Source organism: Solanum stenotomum, chromosome 4, assembly GCF_019186545.1.
Source record: "Solanum stenotomum isolate F172 chromosome 4, ASM1918654v1, whole genome shotgun sequence".
In the NCBI taxonomy this organism is placed as follows: domain Eukaryota; kingdom Viridiplantae; phylum Streptophyta; class Magnoliopsida; order Solanales; family Solanaceae; genus Solanum; species Solanum stenotomum.
The window spans coordinates 10,909,854-10,924,778 of record NC_064285.1 but is presented as its reverse complement, the minus strand read 5'-3'; the positions used below and the strand labels follow the sequence as shown (position 1 = coordinate 10,924,778).

General features: G+C 35.4%; 1 protein-coding gene across 2 annotated transcripts; it reads right to left on the bottom strand.

The window, feature by feature from the left end:
- Nucleotides 1-3,373: 3,373 nt before the first annotated feature.
- LOC125861762 (probable inactive ATP-dependent zinc metalloprotease FTSHI 2, chloroplastic) lies at nucleotides 3,374-13,191 on the bottom strand. Of its 2 annotated transcripts, none has more exons than XM_049541622.1 (12): nucleotides 11,608-13,191; nucleotides 10,316-10,488; nucleotides 9,862-9,963; nucleotides 9,602-9,766; nucleotides 9,313-9,453; nucleotides 8,647-8,805; nucleotides 7,439-7,524; nucleotides 6,948-7,026; nucleotides 4,501-4,623; nucleotides 4,150-4,206; nucleotides 3,802-4,022; nucleotides 3,374-3,712 (listed from the first exon to the last, which is right to left on the bottom strand). In XM_049541622.1, the coding sequence occupies exons 1-11, from the start codon at nucleotides 12,908-12,910 to the stop codon at nucleotides 3,807-3,809; spliced, it is 2,604 nt and encodes an 867-aa protein (XP_049397579.1). In that variant the 5' UTR covers nucleotides 12,911-13,191; the 3' UTR covers nucleotides 3,374-3,712; nucleotides 3,802-3,806. The 2 variants fall into 2 exon arrangements, with proteins under 2 accessions (XP_049397579.1, XP_049397578.1); XM_049541621.1 differs by having other exon boundaries at nucleotides 3,374-3,726; nucleotides 11,608-13,190.
- Nucleotides 13,192-14,925: the final 1,734 nt, after the last annotated feature.

Here is a 14,925-nt window from a genome sequence, read left to right as displayed (position 1 = left end):
TTAATATCTTAATATATTAATTTGCTTTATTTGGAGTTACAAGAATGCTGAATGATTCAGCAGTTAGTGCCTCTATTCATTGCTGCCGTTGGTGGACATTTCTTTACTGCTTCTTCATTGGCAGTTAGAGAATGCACACATTGACTTTTGTCCGTTGAGTTGCACTTGCACATTGAGGGGCATTTGTTGCCCACATTATTTTTTTACTCTTTATTTCTCCATTACACCTTGTAACCTATGTAATTCCTAAGGCCATTATCTTCACTATTTACTACTCTATTTATCTTTCTATTCATTGCTAGGAAGACTTCTTCTAGTATAAATAGTGGTGGTCTTCATTTGGTTTAGATACAAGAAAATATAGAGTGCACAATGTTTGTCAAAAAGAGAGTTCTTATAATTTAGTTGAAGGGAGGTGTTTCTTTTGTGGAGCTTTGGACTCAACTCTTGTCCAGAGTTGTTGAGTTATACTTTGTGAATGTTGTTGTATCCTGGAGGGGACAAGTCAAGAGGACTATTGTTGGACCAGTGAAGAACATTTGCTGCAGTGGACTTGAATCTCCTTAAAGAGAGCGAGATATCCGCGCCTCAACCTGAAGAGATTTATTTCTTCATTTTTAGTTTCAATTGTAATCTTGTATTTTTTGTTATCTTGTAAGTTTTTCACTAACAGTTGAGATGTTCAATTGAAACATGACTTAGTTTTAATGTCAAATTTAAGAAACCAATTATATATTAAGCCTAAAATTTAATTTAAAAAAATACTTATTTCTACGTGTTAGTTTGAATTTGTTTACTAAATCTTTGGACAAAGGGGGACCTAATTAGCTTGCTTTGCACAGTTAATTTTACATCACTCAACGAGTCCACAAGAATGTTTGTCGTGACATCTCAACAAATTGATAAGTTTAAGACACAACAAATTGAGACGGATTCATGTTTTGGTCTATTATATTGCAATAATTCTCTTCCATGTCTGCCGTGGACAGATTATAAACGCTTACGTTAGTTACGTACAAAATAGTCGGCAAGATCGATCAGGCACACAAATTTCTTTTTTATACATAGACACAAGAGATTATTACCTCTTCTTCTATTATTTTCGGTTGGTCAAAATTTTTGTATTTCTTTTAGTACTTTCGATTGGTTAAATTTTTTTTAATTATTTTTTTAGGAGTTAAGTTATTTATAAATGAGGAAAATGACTTCTAATAAAAGTACAAAAAATAAGTTTTAGAAGTGAAATCCCACATTAATTGTGTTCTCCAATATACCTTATCGATTTTACCTCACCCTATCCGCCTCAATTCCTACCTTTCATAGTATTTGTCTAGATTATATAAAAATATTTTAAAGATAATATATATTTGCTTACATACCAAACACACACACAAAAAAAGTAAGAAATTTACTTATTTTCTTACAAATTTCTTTTTCAAGAGAACACTTTCCTTTACACTGAACAGACCCTAATTAGTCAATCCATTTCGAAAAGATAAATGCTAATTAGGACAAATATTCTTATATACAATTGAGATGGATGAGTGGGCATACTAGGAGCGATAATATTAGAAATGGGGTTATTCAGGAGAAGGTAGGAGCGGTCTCTGTGACGGATAAGATGAGAAAAGTGAGGCTGAGAGAGTTTGGGCATATGCAAAGGAAGTGCTTTGATGCCCTAGTGCGGAAGTGCAAGAGGCTGGTTGTTGGGAGTACTCGGAGGGGTAGAGATAGGCCGAAGAAGTATTCGGGAGAGTTGATTAGACAAGACATGACACAACTTCATATTACCGAGGACATGACTCTATATAGGAAGGAGTGAGAGTCGCGTACTAGGGTAGAAGATTAGTAGGGGTGAAGTGTTGTCTTGCCGTGGCGTAGGTTTAGGCTTGTTCGTACCTAACGTAGTACTAGTTGTACTCTTATAGTTCTTTTCTTATGTTTCGATTACCACACTATTTTGTTGTTGTTATTATTTCTATATTTATTGTAGACTTTACACTATCTTTCTTATTAACAAATATTCTTTCTTAATTATTTACTTCTTCTTTTACTTGGGTTCCATGCACTTGAGCATAGGGTCTTTTGGAAACAACCCTCTCTACCTTCTCAAAACAGTGATAAGATCTGTGTACACTTTATCTTTTCAGACCTCAATTAATAAAATTTAACTGAATATGCTATTGTTATTACTGCAAAACTTCAACTTTAAGAGATGCGTAATATAGAACAAATTAAATTGATAGAAACTTTAGAAGATACGTACTAATATAGAACAAAGAGTGAATTGATTTATTCTTATCGGATGTCCCTGAAGGGACACATTGAGTTGATGAGGTGGTATAAAATTGGTCAGCACTCAGTATTATATATCATCTGTCAGTGGTCAAATCAAAAGTATTTAGTATATTGACGTTGAGTTAACTAATGAAATAGTGACCAACAACGATTGGGTGGAGTGATAGGTATTTTTTCATCTTTAACCATAGATTTCGAATTTGAGTACCCCTAAATATGAAGTTGTCTTTATAAGGGAGCGTTTTACTCCCTAATGTAAGACTTTCTGCCGAGAATCTAAATTTAGTTGAACTCCAATTTGAATATCAAACATTGAATGAGAAACCAACCAGAAACAAAACTCATGAAATCGTGGTTTCATTTTTATTTTCCCACAAGACTAGTCTTTGATTAGATGCTTAATAATATATATTGGTAATTAATAATAACAATGAGGGTTCCTCTAGCTGATAGGTTAATGAAAGGTATATAAAAGATAAATTGTAAATAATATATACGACCAAATTTAAACCTTTTTCCATCTATAATTCCACATAAGAGAGTAATCAAATCTTTTTCTGTTCAATGTGCTGCTTGTCTAAACTATGCATTGTAATCCTATATAGAATAGAAGATCAGAAAGAATGCATTGGATGGATGCCCAGGTATTGAAAAGGTTCACTAAATTTACAATCCATTACAAATGTTATTTTAAGGTAAAACATAAGAGATTGGTACATAAAACACTTGAGAACTTGTAGGATCATTTTCATCTATTTAAAGTAAGATCTTTTCTTTTTATTCAAATTAGTAAAAACTATAATTTGGGCCTTTTATTTTTTTTATATTTAAGTATAAATTATAGGAACCAAGAATGAACTATAATTTAGAACAAACCAAATTAACCTATGGTGCTAGCATTTCCATAGTTAAAATAACGATGATGTCCAAACCAACTAACACATGCCTCTATTGTTCAATTTAATACATGCTACTTCCAACTAAGACAAGTACCTGTTAAATTTGCCCACCAAGGCTTAAGTACATTTTTAGATTGTCAACTGGAAACACTGCTATTTGGAGTCTTGTAAAGTAGATTTTAATGAGAATATTATGCAACATTAGCATAAATAATATGTGTGACCTATACATATCCTTTCTGTTGTGCAATCTATACCAAAATGGAATAGGGAAAACCAGCTAAATGACCAAAAAAAAGAGTTCACTGCATTCGGTACACATTTATAGCTTCATAGATCCGAGATCATTATTCGCGCTTGAAGCTTCAAAATTCATTCAGAGAGCTCTTGCAATCTCTGCTCTATCCAATCTGAGGTAGCAGAATTCTGCTTCAACAATTGTACCACTTCAACAGGATCTTCAAGACAAAATTAGATCCAAGGAAGTCATACCCTGCAAAGTAGACTCAAGTTCCCTTCGCACCAACAACTGAAGGAGGTAAGCATGATTATAAGAGCACAGCAGATCATGGTTACGTAATGATCACATCACAATCCCAAACACCTTGCTCAATTGCGTCGTTGAGAAATAATTTCCTTCTGCTTTGTGAGCGTATCCTGGAACTCCAAGCGTTTAGCAGACCTGAGATCAACTACACTGGGAGGCATTGGTTGAAGGGACCCATGTAGCTCAACTAGTTTAAAGAATCCCTCCTTAGTAAGACTTTTTTTCTCAACTAGTATATCGACAACTGCATCCATAAGGTTTCGGTTTTGATGAAGGATCTGTACAGTCATTTCAAGATTGAATTAGTGAAAACCTAAGTAGCATGCAATTTCATCACTCACACTATCTTCACTTTTCTTTCCGCTCAGACCAGGGGTAGAGAGGAGACATGATTTCTAATGATACCTCTTTTGCACGATCATAGCACATATGTAAGATGCGAAGTGCCTCGGAATCAATGTCCTGACAAGCAAAATATATTTTGGAATTCAGGTGGCACGCAAGACACATCAATGTAGAAAATATGGATGGACTGAATTACCAAGGAGAGTGCAACCCAAAAGAAAAGAGACAGGATCTTTTTTTAATTTTAGAAGCATATTTGAAACTCTAGCAGCAGCATACCAATGAAACATTCGTACTTCTGGAAGAGGGAAAGATACACTTCTGCTAAAAATTACCTTTGAAACCTTGATGAATGGGGAAGGAGAAATAGTTAAATAACTAAAGTGAGGGGTGAAGATAGTGAAATCTTACATTTATCCTATCTGCAACCCAGAAGTCAGACAAACCATAATGTTTATCAGACAGACCACCAAGAACAAAAGTCCGAGCCGCTGACCTCGCATTATCTGCAGTCTCAGCCCATATTGTACTGAACTGAAATATTTTATATGTATTAGTGACGAATTGTTGTCCAAATGGACTTTATGTCATCAAAAAGCATATTAACTTCCTAGGTTACAGTTTGATACAAACAATATGTTCACTGCTATTATTCAAGGTGCTGGATAAGATATTATGGTAACTCTCGAGTCTTGACTAGGAAAGGGTAAGGGTAGGGGTAGGAATAGAGATCCAAATAACTAATGCATGGAAGCTTCTAGAAGAATGTATAGAAACGTCGCGTGTTTAACAATGTACACAGTAAGTACACACAAAGGAACGCCTGCGGCCTGCCCATACATTTACATAGGCAGGTCTTATACTTCATATGTTAATCTGGTGTATTTGGTTAGAGAGGAACAGAGATGTTCTGATGGAGAGTCAACTGCTTTAGGCATTTTGAAGACTAGGTGTATTGCAAATTTGTTTAGTTGGTCCAACTTGTATCCTGCTGTTAATGCAGAACTTCAGGACTTTATTAACTCACTAGTTCTGGCTTAGATAGTTTGTATAGTTAGCCATAGATTTTCCATATCTTATAATTCTACCATCTTCTTGATGCTGTTATTTATCTCCCGCGTCTCTGATGCTAGTAAGAGACATTAGTTGTAAAATAACTAATGCATGGAAACTTCTGATTTCTGAAAGGATGTATAGAAGTCACGTGTAAACATTATACACAGTAAGTATGCGAAGGAATATCTGCCCGTACATTTATATAGACAGTCTTATAATTCATATGTTAATCTCACACGTTTCTGGTGCTAGCAAGAGACATTTAGCAGCTGTTCAGAAGTCTTTTCCATATACAGTATCCTCAGAGGTTTTCAAAGCTGAAATGAAGAGTAAAAATCCTCTGGATGACATGTTTAAATTAGTAAAGATGATTCACATATGCTCCTATGTATTCAAAATAAGAGGAGGAAAATAAATAGCCAATCTTATCCTAATATAACTACGTTTTTATGCATAATAACAGCAAGTAGTTGGAACTTGAATAAATAAATGGCAAATGACACATACCTTCTCAAAAAAAAAAAAAAGGCCAAGTGAAACATTTCATGTACAATAGGACAAGTTGACACCCAGAATGCCAGAATGAACAGGTAACTGCACTCAGTGGGTGGGTACTTGGGACAAGTGGCATATGTGCATATATGTGCATTACATTTGGGTGTGAGACTCAAATTCCAAAGCAGCATGTTCCATAATAATATCACAAAGCTACCTCAGGTTCAAATAAGTTGCGTGAAACAGGTCTATTGTTAGATTAGTATATATATCAAAATTTCTATTAAGAAAGTGGCACTGCTTATGGTAGTTTTCGGTTAGACTTCGGGCCGGGGGGGAGGGGGGGGGGACTAGTTTTTCTCTCCATCAGTGGGGAATGAGAAGATAAGAAGCATGCTTTTCCTTTCACTTTAAGAGCTACGATTAGAACCTAATGAGGATGGTTGTAATTGGTCTGAATAGAGCGGAATAAATACAAAGGATTCATATCGAACCAACTAATCTTTTGATTTAGGTGTAACTGATTGATTTGGTGAAGATGGTTCTGAATTAGTTCTTCACTTTTTGAGAAAATGCAAATTTTTGCTGAGAACACCATATTACTTATTTTCACCACTAAGGGTTGCGGTCGGATAAATAAGGATGCCCTGGGAAATGATAAAAAATCTTGGTAGGGAGCGCTTCCCAGTACCGGACACCGGGTGGACTTATTTCTATCTAGAACAAAAGATGAAAGTGGAAAATGTTAATGTATCCTGGAAATAATTTGGAAACAACCCACTGAACCACCTTCTATTATTTTTGCTCTTCTTTATTAAAATACTACCTTGAAGGCTTAAACCACAAATGTATCTTTAGGTCCTAATTTCATACAAAAAGGGATGTAATATAATGTCTCATTGATCATTTAAATACTCAAGTGACATTTAAAAAGTCTCTCCAACTATGCAGAAGAAATGTTCGCCCAGTAATCAAGCTATGAGAATACTGTAGCATACTGTCAAATTAACATCTGAAGTCTGACTCCTGATTTAATTGGGTCAATTACATAGTTTATCAATAAATTTATTCCAAAACTACATGTAATGTCCCTTGTGCATATTTATGTTTGTATGTCTATTTCATGTTGGACACGAGTTATGTGTCTGTCCAAATGGCTATGGATTTGCTTCATGATACCTATTAGGCTATATTTCATAATAATCTTTTAAGACTCCAACAAAAGCAGCATGGATCCCTTTCAAGATATTTAAACGGTAGGTGACAAATGATGCAAAACTAAAATTTAAAGTTTCTGCATATCTTACCTGGTGCTCTCCATACCAGAGTTCATCAGCAGCACGTGGTGCTATCTGAACAGTGATGTGATCCAAGAGCGACTGCCGGCTGCATTAAAATGAAGCATCAAAAGTTACAGATGCCTATAATCTGGAATTTTTTTCTTTGACATCTGACGTTAGTGGCTCGAAAAGCAAGAGGTGGTCGTGTTTTCCAAATTGCTTATATGGGAAGTAAGTTACCAGTTTCAAAAAAAATAAATAAAAAAATTGCTTATATGGGAAGTAAGACCAACAGACAGTGAGGTATTTCAAAAGGCAAATACTTCTTTGTCTGTGGTGTTTACACATATATTTCCTCATACCGCTTGAGGAAATACATGAGTAGAAGTTTGAAATACCCTCACTTATTAGTACCATTACATTTACACTAGCATATCTTGTTGCATTAGATTTCCAATACTTTAGTTTTAAAAGAATAAAGAAAGATAAGTGTAATATGAAGGGAATAGAAGCTGTGCCTCAACATTCCTTCCTTAAATTTGACGTGATCCATTTTCATCCGCACATAACCCAGATCTCTTCCAGCCCTTGGAGCAATAGTGAGCTTCTCAAAAAGAAACATTAAAAAAAAAATCATAAAAAGGCACTTTGAAAAAAGTTCATGCTGTATTACTAAGTAACAATGGGTTTAACTAAATCATCAATTGTAATGATGCTGATAACACCTTTTTTAGGAAGTATGAAAATAAGAACTCAATGCACTTTGGAAGAAAAGAAAAAGATACTTGCATTAACAAATGGCATGAGTCTTTTTTCCCTATATTGTCAAGCAAAAGGCATGAGAAATCAGAATTCAGGAAGAAGGACAAACACTGATTGCTCTTTCATCAAATTTCTCCTAACCAATCCAAGTTCTATTTCCTACCCGTACCAACTGCCAGTCCACTCCAAAGCTCCTTTATAACAAGTCATATTCTATTAAATGTGTACAGCATACTTTGTTTAATACATGGTTAAATTACATCTAGATCTACATAAAAAAACATGAGAAATCAGAAGTCAGGATGGACATACACTGATTGATCTTTCATCAAGTCTCTACTTTTTCCTAACTGACCAAATTCCACTCTAACAAGTCGTATTCTACCAGACAGGTATTGCTTCCCTTTAACACATGGTTAACTCAGATTGAGATTTTAGTAATTAATCTAAATTATAGAACTAGTATCCATGTATATTGTATAGGGAAAAAGTATCATAAATTTAACATTTGAGCATGATTGCAACTACTTCGTCAAACTTTCAAACAGGCAACTACTGTGTGCAAGATGATAGCAATCACACATTGCACTTTTCTCATGATTTTTAATATCTAAACGATAAACATAACACCAAAACTTGCTAATTTTTGACAAGGTAATATCATGACATGATACGCCACCAACACTGAATAATTAGGAAATAAGCCAAAAGTTTGTACAGGTTCCCTAGAAGTTATCCTAAGACAAAAATTCAAGTGGTACAACAGATATGATGCAAGCATCTGTTAGAAACAAAATGCATATTTGGGTACTATTGGAAAGTGAACCGAGTGAAAAGCAAAGAAGTAGGGTAAACATCAACATGATTGCCTAACTCAATAAAGATGCTTCACCAAACTGTCATACCATAAAACAACAATGACAAAGCAGACGGTAACAAAATAGAGAAGAGTAAAAAGCATTACAAACTCAATATTTCTAAGATCTGGGAAGTTCACTGCCACCACAGCCATTGCTGCTTCATTAATAGCCACTTGCTTCCACATCTCAGGGCTTCTCTCCTTCCGGTCAAGCATTCCTCGTTCTTCAATTTGTGCAGCTTGTATCAAGTCATCAGTTGTAATCTGCGAAGTCCAAACTCTAAGGTTATACAAACTTAACCGAGTCTGGTAGCAGAAGAGCACATAATGGAGAAGTGAACTGTAGGTCTGGAAGACCCGTTTTAGGTAAGTATTTGGCAAAGTGAACTTCAGTGATGGATGGAGACCAGAATTTCACCTCTGTCATGATAAATCCAGAAGAAAAATTCCAGCATACATTTTTTTTTCCTGGGGGAATGAGGTCTCTCAACAATGATATTTGAATTACATTTTGAGGCCATTAAGCAACATTAACCCACCCACTTCTCCGCCTAAAAAGGGCATCATATTGGAAGCAACAATGAAGAAAGTTTTTCTTATGTCGCATCTGTAATAAATAAGAGCTCAGATTTAGAAGACCTAACGCTTCTTAAAGACTACGCCAAAAAGTCTACCTGTACAGTCAATAACAAGTTAACAACTATCGACATATATTGCTTAATTACAAGGTTAGAATTTTTTTTTGACCCAGACTAAACCAAAAGCTATTACCTCAGTTCTTGCATCACGCATCATATTAATAGCAGCGACCTCAACAATGTTGGCCAACTCTGCACCAACCATTCCATCAGTCATACTGGCAACAGCCATATAGTCCACATCAGGAGCCATAGGCTTCTTACGAGCGTGCACCTAATCCAAGGAAATGAGATGTAAGAACCAAAAGTATATAACAAGCTTACTAAGATGTTATATATCCCCATGAAAAGAGCTTTAAGATGTTGTACATCCCCAAAGTGATTAAGCTTTTCAACAGACAAATTACACATGCAACTTGCACCTTAAGAATTTCAATTCGTCCAATTAGACCAGGTTTTGGGATGTATATCTTCCGATCAAACCGCCCTGGTCGAACAAGTGCTGGGTCCAATATGTCTGGTCTATTTGTAGAAGCAATAGTGATGACTTCACCTTTGCCTTCAAAACCATCCAAGCATACAAGAAGCTGGAGAAAAAAGGGGAACATTCTAAATTAATGTAGCCTGAGATCTCAACAAGATGAAGTGACAGTTTCTCATAAGTGCAAAATGCCAAGGGAACCTGATTCAAAGTCGCATCACGTTCTTGTCCACCTGAACCCTTGATCAAACCACGTTCTCTGCCAACTGCATCCAACTCATCGATGAACACCACTGATGGCGCCTATGCAAAACCACATAATAATGCTCATATCTTGTTGAGACTTTATAAGTTACATATAAAACCACTCTAAATAAAAGCAAAAATGGCTTGACAAGATTCAGAAACAAGAAAATGAAGCAGCCCACTCAACAACAGAGAATCAAGCAATCAACTACTACTCAACACCAAACTAGCTGGGGTTTGCACTATGAAAAGACAAAAGCAAACAGTTCATTCAGAATAGGAGGGAAATGGCAGAATCTTAATTCACAGCATAGGTGGAAAAACAGTAGCCAACTATAACGCCAAGCATTTATAAGCAAATGACTCTGAACGATGGCGTGGATAGTAGAGAGATAGAAAATTAACTTACATTCTCCCTCGCCTCTTGGTAGAGAGCTCGAACACGGGAAGCCCCAACACCAACATATATCTCAACGAACTGAGACGCAGAAATGGAGAAGAAGTTCACCCCTGCCTCACCAGCCACCGCCTTTGCTAACAAAGTCTTCCCCACTCCAGGTGGACCACAAAGCAGTATCCCCCCTGAAAGATTTTCTCAATAGATACGTGATGGTATAAGACAAGAATAAAGCGTACCAAGCTAATGTGCCAAACAAGGAGACAAAAAAGCTGAGAGAATCACTGGAAAAGTGAAACAGGAAGGTGCAAAAGAGTTACCAGGTACCTGCACTAGTGAGACATAGCGGTACCTAGTGGAATAGTCGAGGTGCACGCAAGAGGACCCATATACCACAATTATTTTTTTAAAAAAAGGAAAAAGAAAAATCAAACAGGTGCATCGTAAATCTTACGGGCACACTAAGTTGTCATTATTTGAGAAGTGAAATTTCACAGGAAAGAACTGGGAAAAATATGATAATTGCAGGGAAATAGCTTTAAAAAATACAAAAGCAGCAAAGTCCACACTGGCAAAGCTATTTGTATAAACTGATGTAATTAATAACAACAAGAATCAGTAATCAAAAACTTTGAGGGAGAGAGACAGACAGACAGAGAGGTTCATTCAATTAAAGTTACAGAAGTAGATATCAAACATCTTATGTTATATTTAAGTCAGAGAGAGTACTATTCTTGCATGTGGTTACATTAACAAACCATGGGAAGTGAAATGCAAGAAAATGTTAATAACCAGAGAAAGAGGTATTCATCTTATCATAAAATGAAGGTGTGCAAATACATTTCGCACTATAAATGTTACTCATAGACGTGATATTTGTTGTTGTTATTGTTATCAGGGGTTATAGAGATAGGAAGTGTCTACAGCCAAAGGACAGAACAGTACTAAACCTTTCTGGAAAAGAAAGAGGCATAGGTGACCTAGCTAGTAATGGATTAAAGAACCTTGGACCTGATAATGCTGGAAAATCACAGTGGAAGAAGCCCATAGCTTTGTGTCAATTCAATCCAGTTAAACACACGATTTTATAAGGAAATGACAGTATTGCGGCTAGTGCAGGAATATATAGTACCTAGAACAAATAACTAACAAGTCTAGAGCAAATGATATGGCTTAATTCATGCAGATCGGAAATAGAAAGAGAAGGACTTCCTGCTTAAAGAAAATATGGATCAAACAACAAACTCAAGTAGGAACCTACATTCAAGAAGACCCCTACAAATTACTATCTGCATATATCTAACCTGGTATTTTGACTCCTCGCCTGCGATACATCTCCCCGTGGGTGAAGAACTTAACAATTTCCTCTAGCTCCTCCCTAATTTTTCCAAGCCCAGCAACATCAGAGAACTTAACATCAATACCTCTCTCTAAATACTGGGGAAGTTTCGTATTGCGTGCTCTTCGAACACGAGCACCTGACTTCATGAATTGCATAGCCATCTTCATATAAGGATTTTCCTCTCCTTTCCTTCCTTCTTCTTCGTCGTCATCAACACCCTCAATCCCTTCCATTTCCCTCTCCAATTCCCTCAGCTTCTTTTTTTCCTCAGCATCTGCTTTCTCTATCTTCAACCTATCGTCATAATCCTTTTTCTGCCTCCTATAGCTAAATACAACAGTTCTATAAAATATGTAGAAGAAAACCAAACCAAGAGCAGTGGAAACATTTGAATCACTAGCCAAGCTTTCCCACACCATTGCCATATCGTGAGAACTTCTACTCGCTTGACGCAAGGACTCCTCATACCTCATTCTCTTCATCTCTCTTTTTCTTTTACTCTCTTCCATTTTCTTCTGCATTTTCATTGCCTTCTCCATCCTCTCCCTCTCGTTCCGTATCTTCGCCAACTCCTGATTTTGCCTTCTCTTCAATTCTTCCCTCATCCTCTTCAACTCCAACGCCTTTTTCGACTGTGGCTTGGCCTTCATAAAAGAAAACAACCAAGCAGGAATATTTGACAAGAACCCCAAATAAGGTGAAGGAAGCTCAGGTTTTTTCAATGGTGGAGTATAAGCATTCATACAAAGTCCATCAACTTTTAACTCATCCCATTCAGCCCAAAATCTTGGATCACTCTCAACAGAAGGTAAAACAATTCTTACAACCTTAGAATCCTCTAGAACAGCTAACACTACCTCAGGCCGTTGCTTTAACCCTACATTAGGTGGCTTAATTATATGCTTAAGTTTCCCTTCCCTTTTCAAATCCAATATTTCTGTATAAGGTAACCTATTGCTCACAGTGGGAAGACCTTGTGACCATTTTTTCAACTCTTGTGGCGTTAAAGCTTCAGACTTTTTCCTCTTTTCAGACACTTTTGCTGCATTTGCGGGTCGTACAAGTGAAGCTGATATTACAGTGAGTGTAACAGAAAGATTAAGTAAACCCAATTGATTTATCCTAATTTTCTTGTCTTCTTCAGTTCTGGGTTTGTGAGAATTGCAGGAAATGATTACCGGAATTGTATTTTTCCGATAATGGGGTTTGTTTTTTGAGGGGAAAGAAGGCAAAAATGGAGAATTGAGAATGGAATTACAGGCCATTTGAATAATAAAAGGTTGAGGGTGATTACATTGTAGAGCTAAGCAAAAAAAAGTTGGAATTTGAAATTGAGACACCTCTTAGGAATTTTATCAAACAGCTTCAGGATGAGAATTTTGGGTCAGCTTTCGTTGAATTAACCGCAATTATCCAGAAATATACACCAATGAATGTCTACAAAACAGGCTCAAGTTTATGAATGAAGAGTGAAGAGAAGAAGAAGAAGAAGATGACGACGACGACACCGAGTAGATATGGTGGCGGGTCGCCTGCAATAGAATCAACGAAGTTAGCAAGGCACCAATGGCCCAATAATAAAGATGATTTTTTTAAATAAAAATGACTAACATTTTGACGTAATTAGAGATTTATAGTTATAATTTGGATATTTATCATTCGAGAAAATTTCAAAAATTGCAAACATAATAAAATATAATAAGACTTTATAGCTATAGTTTCGATAATTGCGTTTCATAACTATTGTGTTGTTTGCTATGGAGGCTACAATTGTATATTTTATACAAATATGGTAAGTACATACAAAATATGTATTTATACATTTAGGAATTTATCATAATTTCGTTTTTATATTTTGCTTGCCAATATATAAATACAATAATTTATTATGGAATTTTCATAAATCATATATAAATAGATAGGGTCAACATATACAAAATTCTGGATTTATACAATCAGGAACCAAATTATGAAAAAATTGGATTTATACCAACCGAATTGTACAAATCAAGTGAATTATACAAATTAGGTGAATAGTAAAATTGGACGAAACTATAATTGCGAATTAGAATTTCCCTAAATAATATCTATAACCTTTAATATGATTTAAATGTTTGTTATTCTGTACAATTTTCCCTTAAATATTATTTAAGATGCTAAGCAAAATAGATTTTAAAAAAAGTTTTTTGCCTCTTTTCTCAATCTTTCTCACCCCTCCCTTTGTTTCTCTCTCCGTTTCTCGATCGTCTCTCTGCCTTCTTTCTTTCTTTTGTATTACCCTTTTCTTTTGATATTTTTATATTTTTAAAGGTATTAGATGACTATATTTGTAGTATTTATATGTGCATTTAGGTTGTATTGTTTTCTCTTCTTTTTTTTTTATATATATTTTGTATTTTTTTTATCAGGCGACTATATTTATTATGTCATACGTGAATTTAGGTCGTTCTCTGTATTTCCACATTTCTTGTTCTTGTATCATGTATATTCATTCGCTATAAATATTTACTTTTGTATTCATTTGCTCTTGTATCACTTGTTATTAGTTGTTCTCGTATCATTAATAGTATTCAAAGCTCTTTTATCACAATGAAGGACTATTGTCAATGCGGTTGGAGCCACTAGTTCCCACAACAACGATCTTCAAACTGATAAACCAACCTTTCACTTCTCATATGGGGAATCATCCACATGAGGACCAGAAGACTGCATTCTAAGGCTATATAGAGCCCTTATCCAAGAAATGAGCTATCTTGCTTAGCATACCTCACCCAAAGCTATTTATCACTTGTAAAGTTATAATTATTCGCTCTTATATCATTAATAATATTAAAAGCACATGTATCACTTGTATTCATTCACTCTTGTATCACTTGAATTTGAATTATGTTTCATTTATATTCAAAGATGTCACTCATCAAATATCAGCTAGATCACATATGTATCTCCTCAAAGATGCCTACTTGTCTCTCAAGGATATTCTTGTAAAAAATTTCTTCTCCGGAAAATGTCGGAATAGCTCTATAACAAGGTACAAATTATAAAATGTGCTTCTTTAATGTAGTTCATGTTTATATATACTAGATACACGACCCCGTGCTAGCACGGGCCCAATATCCGTTCGTCTCATATTAATTGATTACTTTTCATTTTGCACGGTACTGAAGAAATTATAAATAAGAAAATAACTTTACTAATTCAACCCTTAAAAAACTTTGTGAGAATTTTACAAAGAAATGTGACACTTTCAAAAGGAATTAACGGCAAGGGTAATATCGGA